Here is a 14237-nt window from a genome sequence, read left to right as displayed (position 1 = left end):
CCAAAACAGGTTATCGACTGCGGGTTCTCTCCCCTGATGTGCTTGTGGAGCCATGTCGCGGCCTCATCAAGACAAGGTCAACGACATGCAGTACAACAACGGTATGCAGTAAATTGAAATAAATACATGGTGAACTTTAAAAGTAGATCTCTAAATCAAAATTGCCAGTCACCAAGTCTTTTGTTCATTAGACAACAGTGTTCCCTATCATTCCACGATGATGGGAACAACCAAACAAATATAATTAAAATTGAGTCAACAGCCAGACATGTCATCACAGGGGAAAAATAACCATTTCTTGTCTGGCAACCATGTTTAGCATCTGCATGCTGTGACGAGAGTACAAAGCTTTGTCTTTTCGTGGACCATGCTGCCATCTAGTGGAGATTAACAAAAACATTGATGACGTTATGATGACGAAATCATCCGCATTTTTATAAGTGCAGTGCGAGTCTTGGTACGCCTGAATGGATATTATTATCCATCTATTAAATAATAATTATTATTATCATTATTAGCAACCTTACCATTAGTATTGTTATTATTATTATTATAATGATTATTATGGTGTAGCAAAATATTTCGGCGACACTACATTTTCTCTCCTCAAGACGCAGCCAAAGCAGCAATACAATGATAGTCATATGTTTGACAACATATTTACTATGCACACTGTGCAGTGCACGTCTATCAGTGATTCGTAAGGGTCGTAGTACGCGAGCTCCCTCTAGTGGTTCGTGAATTAATGACTGCCTAAATGCAGTTCAGTCACGTCTAACGTTTTGTGTATATCACTGATCTTTGTTGTTTGTTTGTTTTGAATTCCAATTTAATATACCTTATGTGCAGTATATATTAACTGAAGGGCAGTTTCTTTCCGGACAATTTGAGATGACTTTCCATTTTTTGATCCTAAAAATAAAATGGGAGTCTTGATACAGCACATCATAGTTTTTATCTAATCACGTGACCCAAGAGTGCTTGCAGGATGTCATCACACAGGCACACACACACTTGCCTGAAGATTTACTGTACATGTTATTTTTGCTGACGGGTTGCCACTGCTTACTACCAGATATACAGCTCACCATAATTTGCAGGTGTAAAATGGCAGTAAAGCAATATGAATTATTTAATAAAGCTTTTAATGCAGCATTTTAGTCCCCGAGAGGATGCCATCGCCTCCACTCGCATGTGATTCAATGGATTGCTTTATTACACAAAGCTTTATAAGCAAGGACAGATTGTTAAGACCTTTTAATGATAGCCATGAAATATTAATTTGTGTTCTTTTTTTATTACTTATTTTAAGCAAATGAATTGTTCAATACCATTAGATCTTGGACTAATGCTGCCATGATGAATAGTTCTGAAATGACATACAACAGAACAGGCGCCTCGTATATATCTTGGTTGGAGAAGGCCGCATCTTTCAAATGCGCTGGACAAAATTACTAATGGGGGCTCTCTATTCAGACATTATTCATCAGGCTCACAGTGCTCAGCGCTGATGATCGTGACTTTAAAAGTTCTATTGTCGGTGTGAAAAACTAACATACCTGGCCTGTTAGTTTATGATAGCTATAGACCAGCACGAATACATCAGCTTTATTTATATGGTATGACACAAGCCTTAAAGCAAGTACATTCATCAAACGCACATTGGGTTTCGCTCGACTGTACTGAAATGCTTGGCAAGAAAACAAAATCCAATGTTTAGCTGCGGCAACTATAACTTAAATGTATTTATGTGGCACTTTTTCCACAAATAATGGTCGCGATAAAAAATGATTTAATAGCATTGTCGTCATATGTTAATTTAGTGGTGGTGAAGAGAACAAGAACATAGACTTGTGGTAGGAATTGTTAAGTTGACTGGACTTCACTTGACTGATCATCGATTAATCCTATATTAAAGTAACTAAGGGCCGTGTTCATCCCCCCCTACCTTGTTACTTTAGATGAGATTAACAATCAATTCCGCTGAATGGACAAAATTAAATGAATCCGTTATTATTCCCGTCCTCCAGTTAAAATTTACAAGATGATGTTTTTAAGCCACTTTCTCTCCAATGTGTTTCATTTCCAAGCTATAATGGCTATAAAAGAGACAGGACAAAACAAAAGTCATGTCTGCATTTGGACTGATTATAAATACTTAGTGTTTACAGTGTCAGAAGAGCATTAGCCTTTTTTATTGGGGTTGTATTTTCCTCACCAAGGACAATAAACTTAATGACAAGTATTGTCTGAGCCATAAAGCAGTCATATATTCAGACGTGCCGGTTAGGCTAAGCAGGCTTTGTAGCATCTGGCTTATAGATCATACACATCCGATCGTGCTGATCAGGAGAATATCTAACTAAGGAAAAATCTTTATTGCATTCATAACGTTAGATTGTTCCCTTAGTGTACCATAAAGAACCAGAAGACATGGACAAACATTTCTTGGCAGCATGATTGTCTTTTCATTTTTATTTCATAATGGTAACTTGGCATGATGGGTAACATAACATAAACAAAAGGTAACTGCTACTTAAAACGCTTTTCAAGGTAACAGTAGCAAAACTGGTCAGTACACGTTTAAAAAACGTTTAAAAAAAAAAATTCTAGCAAATCTTTTTCAGGCATATGATAAAACTTCCACCACTAGATGGCACAGGTTCGCTATTTCGTGCGGTTCCCTGTGCAGCAAACGCAAAAGATAACACTATAAAAAAAACATTTCATTTGAGCGTGAAATAACCATTAAATTTAATATTATTACTGCACCACTTGTGTTGTTTTTGGTTTTGTGTCAACAAAGAAACGTCTAGAACACTCAAATGACGTAGACGTGTAGACTTTGTCACGTGACCAGCTCTTTACTGATGGACATCAAAATGGAGGTCGGAATTCTATGCATTTTTTTCTTGTCTCCAACCCCTAATCCATTAAACGTTTGCATGTTGATGTGATGGCGTCATCACAGCGTTTTGACACGACGGCACACATGACGTGGCGTCTTTCATCTTTGCTTTTTTTTTACTTAGCCTTTTCAAAGCTCGCTATGTGGCTTTGAATTAGCATTTTAGATAGCGCTAGCGCATCACGTAGCTGCGAGGACGCCACGGTTTGATTTTCATAGTTTGAGACAATAGCGCGTGTATTTCATTTGTTAAATAACAATAGTACAATGTGAGAATCTTTTGTTTGATTAAGCTAGGTCGTGTGCAGCTCGTTTTTACAGTGAAAGGCCTCGTTAAGACATGATTCTGATATGCACTGTAATATTGCTCTTGAGTAAATTTGGTGTGCCCAAAGTATGTACTGGATTCGTATGCCTTTCTGAAACTGATCTATTTTTGGTGAGGTTACGCGAATAACGATAAATAATTTCAATCAAGTACAAAGAGTGGAGCAAATAGCAGATTTAGAACAGGTATCGAAGGACAGCAGAATAATAGTTGGAAGCAAAGTCAGGAAGGATGCAGATTATAAAGAGGGGTGGAAGGAAAGAAGAGAAAAGCAGGTCTGTGATGGAAGGAAGGGAGGTAAGGAAGGTAGAAAAGAAGGCTTGAGTGTAGGTAGAAAAGATGTAAGGTGAATGAGTAATAAGCAGGTCTGAAGGAAGGTAGGTGTCAGCAAAGGAAAGACTGAAATATGAATGCCAGAATATAAAGGAACTGAGAGAAGGATAGAGGTGAAGTATTTGATTCTCGTTTTACGTAATACTATAATCCTAATATTTTTGTTTTCAATATATGTCAAATCAATTACTTTATCAGTATTTACAAAGGCATTTTTAAAATGCCTTCTGTTTCTCATGTTGTAAACTGTGGCCTTTTGTGTAGAACTTGTTTCTCATCGCATCCATACTTGTTTTAAACATGCAGGACCACGACTGTAAAGAACCCGAGCAGCTCAGAAAGCTCTTTATTGGTGGCCTGAGCTTTGAAACTACAGAGGAGAGTTTACGGGCTCACTTTGAGCAATGGGGGACACTTACAGACTGTGTGGTATGTTTTTAAGTGTTGCTATGTGGAACTGTTTTAATTACCATAAGAAGGACAAAAAAAAAATCCAGTCTTTAAATAATTTCTATGGACAGTAGCAATAACACAACTGTGATGTTTAGGTGATGAGAGATCCTGGCACCAAGCGGTCAAGAGGCTTTGGCTTCGTGACATACTCCTCCATGCTGGAGGTGGACGAAGCCATGAAAGCAAGGCCTCACAAAGTCGACGGCCGGGTCGTTGAGCCCAAGAGGGCCGTGTCCAGAGAGGTACCAGAACTGCATGGCGGACGTACGTGTGCTTGGAGCTTTCTTTGTGATCATCGCACTTGCTTCAGGACTCCAATAGACCAGGCGCTCATCTGACGGTGAAGAAGATCTTTGTGGGCGGTATCAAGGAGGACACAGAGGAGTACCACATCCAAGACTATTTTAAGAAATATGGCAAGATTGAGTCGATCGACATCTTGCAGGAACGCCCCTCGGGCAAGAAAAGAGGCTTCTGCTTCGTCACCTTTGACGATCACGACACCGTCGATAAAATTGTCGGTAGGTGACAATTTGCTACTCGTCACACTTTTGAAGCGATGTTTTCAGTGTTTCAATCCTGCAATTTGCCCTCCTGAAGCTCAGAAATATCACACCATCAATTCACACAACTGTGAAGTCAGGAAAGCGCTCTCAAAGCAAGAAATGAACGTGATGTCGAATAACAGGGGTAAGCGTACGTGCCACTAAATAATACATATTTGATTTACTTTTACTGTACGCTAATTTTTGTTGGACCATTGTCTTCGTTTCAGGGAGGAGTGGAGGCTCCGGTAACTACATGGGTAGAAGTAATAATTTTGGTGGTGGAGGCAACTATGGTCGAGGTGCTTACCACTGTTATTGTTTTGGCTTGAACAACACAAAGGCCAATATGTGAGCTTTTGTGGGAACAATAAAGGACACAAACAAAATGCAAATGTTCATGAATGCTGAACCGCTAACATAACAATACGCTCTTTTGTTTCTTAGACAGCTACGGTGGAGGACGGGGTGATTATGATGATTATGATGGTGAGTAGTTTCACGTTGTGGTTTTGTCTTGAACAGACTTTAATTATCCTGTTGCATTTGGCCCTTTTTTTTTTTAGGTCCTGGTGGTAATTATGGTGGTGGAGGTTATGGAGGACGAGGCAACTATGGAGGGGGAGGTCCCAGTTACAATCAGGGTGGTGGATTTGGTGGTGGCTGTGATGGTTATCGAGGCAATGGTGGAGGTGAAGCCTTTTATTATCTCTAGAAAGTTATCATACAGTGGGCGCCAATCTATTATCGCGTGTCTCCGTTTTTGTTTTCTTAACACTGTCTGACTGACAACAGATCGCTGCTAACGGGAGCAGCTAGCTTAGCGCTCTACATCTTCATTACTGCTCTTTGTCAAGTCTCGCAAAGACACCGACTCAAATACATAACTAAGTGCTAGAATTGAGGTTCCATTGTAGCTGTTTTCCAGAATCATGATAATAGCAGCTACAACTAAATTAAACGTCATATTTGTTGTCAGGTTACGGCGGAGGTGGAAGTTACAATGATTGCGGTAACTATGGTGGCCATCAGTCCAACTACGGTCCCATGAAAGGAAACAACTTTGGTGGCAGGAACTCCGGTGGACCATATGGAGGTGAGTCATCAATTCTCTTGCGAGTAAACCATCAGAGAGTAATCAGAACTTAGTCTAGCGTTTTCATTCTCAGGCGGCTACAGCGGTGGCGGCGGCTACTCGCGGCGCTTTTAAACATTACATTGGTAAGTTTGGTTTTGCTCTCGCAGCTAGCCTCGTAGCAAGAGTACAGAGTGAGCCCGATGCGAGTGCAGAATAACTATTTGTTCTATCCTGTATCCATTCAACAGGCTTCAGTTCTTAGCAGGAGAGCAAAGGAATTGGTAGGAAAGCTGCAGGTTACTTTGAGGCATTAGAGGAGCGCACGAGTCAGACCGTTTGTGGAAGAAGGACTGTACATTCAAATCAAGACACAAGCGCATCGCATTGATACTTAATGATGATAGTTATGTTTTGTTTTTTGCCTGCAAAGCCACTGTTCCCCTTCTGTGCGTTTGGGTCTTGTGCCAGGTGTCGAGCGGTTTCTTTTTCTAAGTTAAACCCAGTTGTCTTTTATTTTTTCATTCTTTTACGTGACTTGAGATAAACCTGGTTTTTGTCCTTCAGCACAGTTCCCTAGATGAGATAAGTGTCTTTTGATTATTCTATGTGAACACAGTAAAACCTTGAAAAGTGTCTGGATTAGATTTCAGGGAACACTAGTTTGTGCAAAGCCCAAATAAAAATGGTCTAGTCAAGTCATGTGAGATTGTGTTGCCTGCCTGATGTACGTCATCACGGACGAGGTGACCCTCCGCAGTAGTGATATAGGAAGGAGCCCAGAGTGCCTGCAGCATCGCTAGTGTGGAGGATTGCAGATGACGGTCAGACAGCGAGTCTTCAGCCAGCGCCAGCACAGTGGACCAGTCAGCATTGCGAGAGAGAGAGGGGAGGAGGAAGCGGCGGCCAACGCAACGGCACGGAAGAGGCTCGCAGAGTCAAGGCTAGCTAAACCTTCCTGAAGCCAGCTAGCGAATGGACATTTGGGTGGGTGGAGATGGGGGAGCATCCTGTTGAGTCAGTTTACACACTAAATATTGAGGTGTCAGGCTTGAGAAGGGAGTGAGTATTTCACAAGAGCTGACTTGAGCAAGAGCGAGCAGGTAAGAGTAACCACTTTGCTTGATTTGCAGATGTGGAAAGAGGCGGAAAGTCGGTAAAGACGCAGTAACATGGAAGGGTCTGGATGGGTAAGAATTTTTACAAATATCATCCAATGCTGTTTGCCCCCCTTTTTATTATTAGGTAAATAGTGGAAGATGTATGGAGGACTGAACGTGAGTTAGCCAGGCTTTAGCCCTGCCCACAAACAATTTTGGCACTTTCCGTCCTCCATAGTATTTTTCCAGTGACCTTAATGCATTGATGCTGTATTCTCCAAATTATGACCAAAATGATTCCATATCATGACCCCCTCATGAATTTTGGTAATGTACCACAGGATCACATTTGTGTTATTTAGGCTACCTTGGCCATTTAAAACAGCTTGCCTCCCAAAAGACAGAACATTCGTGTATTTTATGGAAAAAACATTTTTAATATCACTGACGTAGTAGCCCAGCTTCAAATTAGCAATCACTATAGTTGTAGTCAGGGAATTGCCATTGGAAACTTTCAGGCTAATTGTCATTGATGCCCAAGCTGCCATTTTATGCCAACACTGCATTCCTCCTTGCCAGTGCAGGAAATGATTCAAACCACAATGCCTGAGGCAATTAACAGCGCCCAGCAATGACGCATGAAAACTTGCCTATTGGGCCCTGCATCACCTATTTATAAATTTTGTTTATAAATAAATGTTTTATTTATAAATTTTGTCAAATGTGATGGGCGCTAACCCAACCCATTCCATCCAAAGTCTTAATGCTGGATGAAATGTTGTAGCATTGGAAGGTTACCCCCCCCCCCCCCCCCCCACACACACACACACACAGAAATGTTGTAGCATTGTTAGGTTACCCCCCCCACACACACACACACACACACACACACAAGCACGACACAAAGGTGTATCTCAACATTCACTAGCCTTTGCCTTTACATATATATATGACTTGGGCTGGAATAAAAGTATTTTTTATGAATTGAATTGAATTTTTGTTTGATTTTCTGTAAAGTTATCGGTGAGATGAAGTTAACATGTTTTCAAAAGTGAATTTGCAGCATGACTGCCCGTGTCACTTTCATAATACACACACACATACGTGCAAATGTGGGCTTGGTGCATGGCTCAAGGTAGTGTTTGTTTACCAAAGTGCAGGGCATGCAAATTGTTATTGTGTGTCGGTCGAGAAAACCGGCTCTGTCGAATCGTAAAAGTGTCAAGCGTTAACAATCAGGCCTTTTGTTGTGCAACACAACTGAAACTGGTGTGATTAAACCATGCGAGCTCACCGTATTAAAAGATTTAGGTTACTGTACAAACAATGTTGCCAAATGAAGGCGAGCTGATTGGGAAATTGGGTAACAGCCGATAAACTCTTCTGGTATCTGTACCGAGTTTTATTCATTTGCAGCTACGTGAGCCTGCCAAGTCCAGAACTCACTGTAATATGTGAGTTATATAATGGCGCCTCAGACTTTATATCCATCTGGAATCAATCAGGCGGTGATGCAAAGCTCTGCCTTCATACAAAAGATAATCACGCCATATAGCATTAGAATGATTTATTGAAAAGCATAACTTGCGCAGCAAATCAGAGGGTCTCTTTACAAATCTTTCATTTAGCATACAGAAACAATGTCTATACAATATGAATATTTACACATACAGTAACAGTTGTAATAAACTCAGATTTATATTGTATCTATATTTACAAATCATCAGTTTGTATATGAAGGTAGAGTACAAAAGAGATAAAATATCAAAAATGTTACATTACAACAACCAAGAAGAAGAACCAAAAACTATACAATAGTTCTGTGGAGCTACTCATGTATAAAGCTGAAAGCCATTGCCTGGTGCGACTGTACGACTGCAGTACCTCACTCGACAGATAGGGGACTAGTTTTAACTCTTGATCAAAGTCTTTTTAGTGCGTGGAACGAGAAAGACGCTGCCTTCGGTCGACTGCTGTAGTGAGAAGTCGGCCGGGGAGATGGTGTTGCCGTCCTCGTCCCGCAGCATGCTAAACACCTCCAGGTAGAGGCTGTTCAGCTTCCTCTTCATCTCTTTCAGGCTGCTGGCGTTGCGGGACTTCTCGCCCAGCAGACGATCTTTTTCCTCCTTCAGTGAGTCCAGGTCGTTCTCCAGCCCCACGATGCTCTCCATCTTACGCTTGCGGCAGTTCTGAGCCGCCACTTTGTTCTTTCCTCTGCGCCGGATGTCGCGGACAAGGGCCATCTGAGACTCGTTCAGTTGGTTCTTGGAGATGAGCTCGTTGTAGTCGTCCACAGGCAGATTAATGATCATGTCGATGCTGAAGGGGATCTTGAGGGCGTTGGCCCTCTGTTGGTCTCTGCAGAGACGCAAGTCCGACCTTCTTTTGCGCTTATCTTTGGTGAACGGCGAGGAGCTGTGGCCGCTGTCCTCGGCCGGATCTGACGGTTCTTGTTTGGTCTCATCATCCTGGGTTTGAATCTGGCCCACCAATGTGGTCAGAGGAAAAGCTTGCTGGAGGTCATTGGGTTGAAAGTTTAAAGAGAAGATCTCTGAGTAGTCCGATTTTGCACTGCCAGGGTTCTGGTCCATCTCCTCCATGTCGGAATCGCTGCCGTCAAAACACTCTTCTCCGTATAGGGATTTCGCAGGTGAGCAAGAGTGGGGACTTGAGCCTAGTCCAGAGTCTAAGTCGGGCACTTCTGCAGACAAATTGTGTCTGCCCTGCTCAAATGTATCACCGGGTGAGAGGCTGTATAGGTTCAGGACATCGGACATATTAGTTTCGTTTCCCTCAAGGTCTTGTTGAGTGCCGCTCTCTTCCACCATAGTTTCTGGGTAAAATGTGTTGCAAAAGCTATTGAGGTTGAAATGAGTGTTTAACTCAGGCACTTCTGGCTTTATTTCGTTCCCGTTGTCTGCTGGTGTCACGCTGGGAACTGAGCCATCAAATGTATTCATAAAACCTGAAGGACACATATTTAAATTGTTTTTCTCTTGGACTGGACTGGAAATTGGATAAAACGAGTAGTTTGGATCCTGTGCTTCAGGTTTGTTTGGAAGTGGATATGCTGCAGTTTTCAGTGTGTCTTCTTCCAATTGCTGGCTAAGACATTGCTAGAAAGGAAAAAAATGAAAAAAAATAAATAAACAGCAACTTCAATGGAACGTTTTTGGGGGGGGTTTGTAGGTACATTTTAAATCCAAGACAGTTTTTACCCTAAAAGGCCACCGTACTCAGTGGTATGTCATGCTAGTAAGCTAGCCTAAGTGAGTGGGAGAATTTAGCAGACTTAGTCAGACCATTCAGCTTGCGTCAGAGATTCACTGTTGTTTTTTCGGGCACACCCGGAAACTAATTGACTAATTATAAACAAGTTGGCGCAGGAGAGCGAAAGTAGTCTTTTTTTCAAAGACACAATTTAAAAACTATGTACAGGTATACGGAATTTCTATTCAGTGACTCGCCTGCATGCCCCCATTTTTAAACCCTTTGTGCTTATTTACGCAACGGCTAGATATTCCTCCTGACTGTGCTAGCAAGGTGGGTCCGGCGTTATCTCCAAGACGCAGCAGGGTGGGACTCGTCCAGAGCCTGTCCGTACAAGCGACTGTTGTGAAACACAAGCCTCGACCTCGAGCTATTGTGAATGCCTTCCGAAAACAAAAACTTTTTAAAGTCGCTGTAATGCTAGTGTGACGCTGCCAGTATCGTAAGTAATTAAAGTGAAACTATCTGTGTGTTTGTACATTTGGTACGGGTTAAAATTGCACAGCTCGTACCTGCAGTTCAGGAAGTGAGAGGAGCTCCATCCAGGCCTGTTCAATATCCAGCGAGCTCTTCTGTGCCAGCGATGTAGTCAGGGCATCTGGTGAAATCGTAAGCGGGGCCAAAGATGGCTGCTCGGGGGACATCATGGCAATGCTGTTGCTGCGGCTGCTGGATACGGAGGCGCCACTCGAGTCCAGGCAAATAGGCGCATCCTAAGAGGTAAACCACGTGGTTAGGAGCGTTATAAAATGTGGTGTTGGAAGTCATTGTAACAGTTGTAAGTACCTGATTTTCCTCAAGGGGAAACGTCTCTGCGAGGAGCTGCAAGCATTCGTCAAATGACAACGGCTCGGCACGCTGCTGCGTGAAGCTGACATCCTGCAAATATACGTTGATGCATCTCCGGTTAGGTAGCAGCTAGCAGGTACAAACATTTTAAAAATGTGTCCACTCCAGGCACACCTTTGCCTAACTAATGACGCACGGCGGTAACCGAGCAACCACAAGGCTGCAACCTATCCAAACAAGGTGAAGTAGCTTGGGCATTTTACACACAATAGCGTGCGGGTACCTGTGCAGCCTCTGGGGGCGTGACGGCCGACTGCAGCGGGGCATTGGGCAGCTGTCGCGGCACGTATTCACCCGTTTCCTCGTCCAGCTGTAGCCGCGCCAGAAGAGCCTTCTCCTGCTCACGAAGGAGTTGTAGCCGCTTCTCCTCCGCCAGCTCCTGCTGCCTCCGCAGCTCATGCTCCTTCTGGCGGTGGCTGTAGTCGAAGACTTCGCGCTGGGCCCCCAGATCGATGTCCTGCCTCCACAGAATGTCGATCAGGTCCGTGTCCTGGGAAGAAAAGCCGCCGGCGTGTTAGGATTAGACGGATTGGACAATGTTAGGACAGGAAAAAAGGAGCCGGCCTGTGGTGGACGTGGCCACACCCTGTCCCCTCGCTTTACCTTGGCTGACAACAAAGCCACCATTAACCGCACGAATGAATAATGGATGGGATTTATTTCCTTCGCCAGTTGACACCACACACTAAAGTCCCGACTTGATATTACCCCGATTATGTAAAGGTGGGAATACATTTTTCACTCTCAAGTAGTAAAAACTAGGGCATAACTGATTAATTGCTCAGCCAAATTCTCTGTCTATTAGCCCCTTTGTCCAAAAATCTGTCCTTTTTCAGGTTTTCCCATGTTTTCCCCCAATACGTTACAAAATAAGACAAAAATAATGGCACACAGACAACAACAAAATTGGCAATTTCTGACAATGTTTATCTGTTGTAAAGTTGGACAAATAGTAAAGGTATTGTAAACCAAATTGGGATTAGGGACCAAAGATAAATTAGTATATTCATCACACATTCTTTAAATTATACGGGCAATTACCTCGAGGTGCTGAACTAGATTTGGGTGAGCTTGAATGTATGAGGTTTTTTGTATTAGTTTAAATGAATGTCTCAGCCCCTTATTTTTTCATTGAGATGTTCCACCATAATTAGAAACTCAGTTGCTTACACATATCTGCTTAGGTTTATAAATACAGCATACACATTTCACAAGCATCTGTATTTCCACTTTACTCAACGATGACAAACTGCACAATTTTCCCTTGTTGAATGTTTAAGCCTGTACTTGATAGCACTAAAAGCTCAAATGGATTTGCCTTTTTCAACAAACATAAACCCTCACTGCTCCCTTCTTTGAGTTAATAACCAGAACTTATTTACAGAAGGAAACCATTTCACAAGCCCCCGGAATGTTTCATCAACCCAACATGCAATGGAAGTGTTTAAAACATGTGACTTAAAGGGCCCACAAGTAGACATCATTCAGATGGCTTTAATAGCATTTCAGTGACCCACACACATTGCCTCTGTGTTGCATCAGAGTTAAGAAGTTTACTCAACACTCCATTTGGCATTCACATGGGCCCCAACAGGAGAGCTGGGCAGAGAAAGAGACTAAAAATGTAAATATGTGATGTCAAAACACAAAGCCTGCGGGCCATTATCTCATCACAAATCATATAAACGACTTTACAACGGCTTAACGTCACCAGACGTAGTTTGGCCCCAGAACAAGGAAACTAGTCCATTAAATGAAAGATGCATTTCCCTGCCCTGACTTCCAAACAATGAGCAGTTGTATACAACACGCTTAACCGCATGCCTTCCCTTTAGACAACCACTATCCTGTTGTTAATGTGTTCAACTATTAGATACAAGTCACACATGGGATTGTCAAAAGTGGGTGAGAGTTGACAAGACTTGCACATGTATGCTGTTCATTGAACTCCTCTTTGAAAAAAACAACAATGTCCTCAGAAGGGGACTTTCTCCTTTCATCATTTATCAGCCGACATACCCCCTTGACCTCTCATGATGAAACACACATGTTCTAGAACAGCCCAGAATGGCCCCACTAATTCTCATTTGTGTTTTGAAGCCGCCATTACTTATTCACAATTATGATAGCTTTTCTGTTTGGATGAATCAAGTCATTGGTTATTACCAATTACATTTCTGTGGATATGTATAGACAGCGAGACACCCCAATGTTTTGGACATTGACAACTCTCACGGGGTGGTGTACCTAATGATATGACCACTGAATGTCCAGTCGGACATGTTTGAACATGCTCAGCTCAAGCTAAATCCGTCGTCATATTAACATGTCCGTGAATTATCCGGAACGTTTGGGGTTTCCTTTCTATTATTACAACATTGTCCAGCTATTAGTATATATTTTGTAAAAAGAAGCAGCGTAATAACGCGAGTCGGAGCTGGTTGTGACTGGTTCCCCCTCCACCGTATCAGATCGAAGGCGATCACATGCTCTTGAGACGAACTCACTATATGGTAATGGAGGAAAAGAAAACAACACACTGCTTCTCTATTTAAGACAACTCGTCATGACCAAACCACACACAGAGACGTTATTTTAAACACATAAACTATTGATTTGGAATGAGTTTAACAAAAAACGTCACAACTTAATGACTCGCAGAATCTAGCCTTCATTTGATCATGTTGCATTTATACTCGGTTGTCATATTAATATATTAAAATATATATATATTTTTTAAATGACATTTCAGATAGGTTGTCATACATACACCTCTTTTTATTTACCTGTTGTTCGGAATGCATCACCTCCATTTCCATCATCATGGACGCCTCTGCGTTAAAAAGACGCCTTAACGCGGCCAAAATGATTGATTTTTAAAATAAAATGTAATTTTTGTTTCCTTGTCCTCCCGGTTCAAACAAGTGCCAAGAGATAGTCCGTCTCGATGTCTGGATAGTGGAGAAAATATTGCTTCCTCTTCTTACCCAACTAACATCACGAGAGCGTGTGGCCCAGCCCACTGAGCGGCTGCTTCCCGGTTGTCACCCGCCCCTCCTTGCCACATGGCCCCTCCTCGCCGGTCCACCAGGCGTATGGGACAGTCAGAGCTCGCTCCTTTAACTCCTTGTGGACGGGATTATATTTGTTCATGCACTCGTCTGGGGAATACGCGTTATGACACGTTATGACATTTAGTATGAGGGATTTTAAGCGTAGTTATGAAACGGTTAGGGTTCAAAACATACTAATATGATACCGTGGAGTTGAGTACGTCACAGACAAGAGATAGTGGTTTTACAGCGCCCCCTGGTGGTTGATCATGTTGGAAGTAAAAAGGCCTTGGCAGCCTAGAAAATATTTTTTGTAAGTTTAA

At 42.3% G+C, this 14237-nt stretch overlaps 2 protein-coding genes across 7 annotated transcripts in view; one reads left to right on the top strand and one right to left on the bottom strand.

Annotated features, from left to right (window-relative positions):
- Positions 1-13829, top strand: part of hnrnpa3 (heterogeneous nuclear ribonucleoprotein A3) — a 65801-nt gene extending 51972 nt beyond the window's left edge. For 2 of the 6 annotated variants that reach the window (XM_088382164.1, XM_088382166.1), the window contains 11 exons: positions 10-101; positions 3876-3998; positions 4118-4264; positions 4333-4543; positions 4623-4712; positions 4798-4869; positions 5015-5056; positions 5134-5259; positions 5547-5663; positions 5737-5788; positions 5894-6344. In XM_088382164.1, the coding sequence (XP_088238290.1) occupies positions 10-101; positions 3876-3998; positions 4118-4264; positions 4333-4543; positions 4623-4712; positions 4798-4869; positions 5015-5056; positions 5134-5259; positions 5547-5663; positions 5737-5777 (1061 nt within the window). In that variant the 3' untranslated portion in view covers positions 5778-5788; positions 5894-6344. Of the gene's footprint in view, positions 1-9; positions 102-2752; positions 2889-2911; positions 3683-3875; positions 3999-4117; positions 4265-4332; positions 4544-4622; positions 4713-4797; positions 4870-5014; positions 5057-5133; positions 5260-5546; positions 5664-5736; positions 5789-5893; positions 6345-6775 lie in introns of those variants that run through there. The other 4 variants (XM_088382165.1, XM_088382170.1, XM_088382167.1 and 1 more) reach the window with 4 other exon arrangements.
- Positions 8295-13903, bottom strand: nfe2l2a (nfe2 like bZIP transcription factor 2a). The gene is made up of 5 exons (XM_088382163.1): positions 13648-13903; positions 11085-11351; positions 10799-10891; positions 10525-10725; positions 8295-9858 (listed from the first exon to the last, which is right to left on the bottom strand). Exons 1-5 carry the CDS (start codon positions 13684-13686, stop codon positions 8653-8655), a joined length of 1806 nt encoding a protein of 601 aa, XP_088238289.1. The 5' UTR covers positions 13687-13903; the 3' UTR covers positions 8295-8652.
- Positions 13904-14237: the final 334 nt, after the last annotated feature.

The sequence above is a fragment of the Syngnathus floridae genome, chromosome 8 (assembly GCF_059516105.1).
Source record: "Syngnathus floridae isolate MCC-2025c chromosome 8, RoL_Sflo_1.0, whole genome shotgun sequence".
NCBI lineage: Eukaryota > Metazoa > Chordata > Actinopteri > Syngnathiformes > Syngnathidae > Syngnathus > Syngnathus floridae.
The sequence above is the reverse complement of the archived record's forward strand: the minus strand, read 5'-3'. Positions and strand labels throughout refer to the sequence as shown.

Bases quoted from the DNA above. Each gene is read 5' to 3' on its own strand.
- nfe2l2a (XM_088382163.1), bottom strand. From the start codon at position 13,686: ATGATGATGGAAATGGAGGTGATGCATTCCGAACAACAG. The intron at 11,352-13,647 runs GTAAATAAAAAG...TTTTCTTCCCAG, and splicing joins TGATGCATTCCGAACAACAG to GACACGGACCTGATCGACAT. The intron at 10,726-10,798 runs GTACTTACAACT...TTTACCTCTTAG, and splicing joins TTCCCCTTGAGGAAAATCAG to GATGCGCCTATTTGCCTGGA.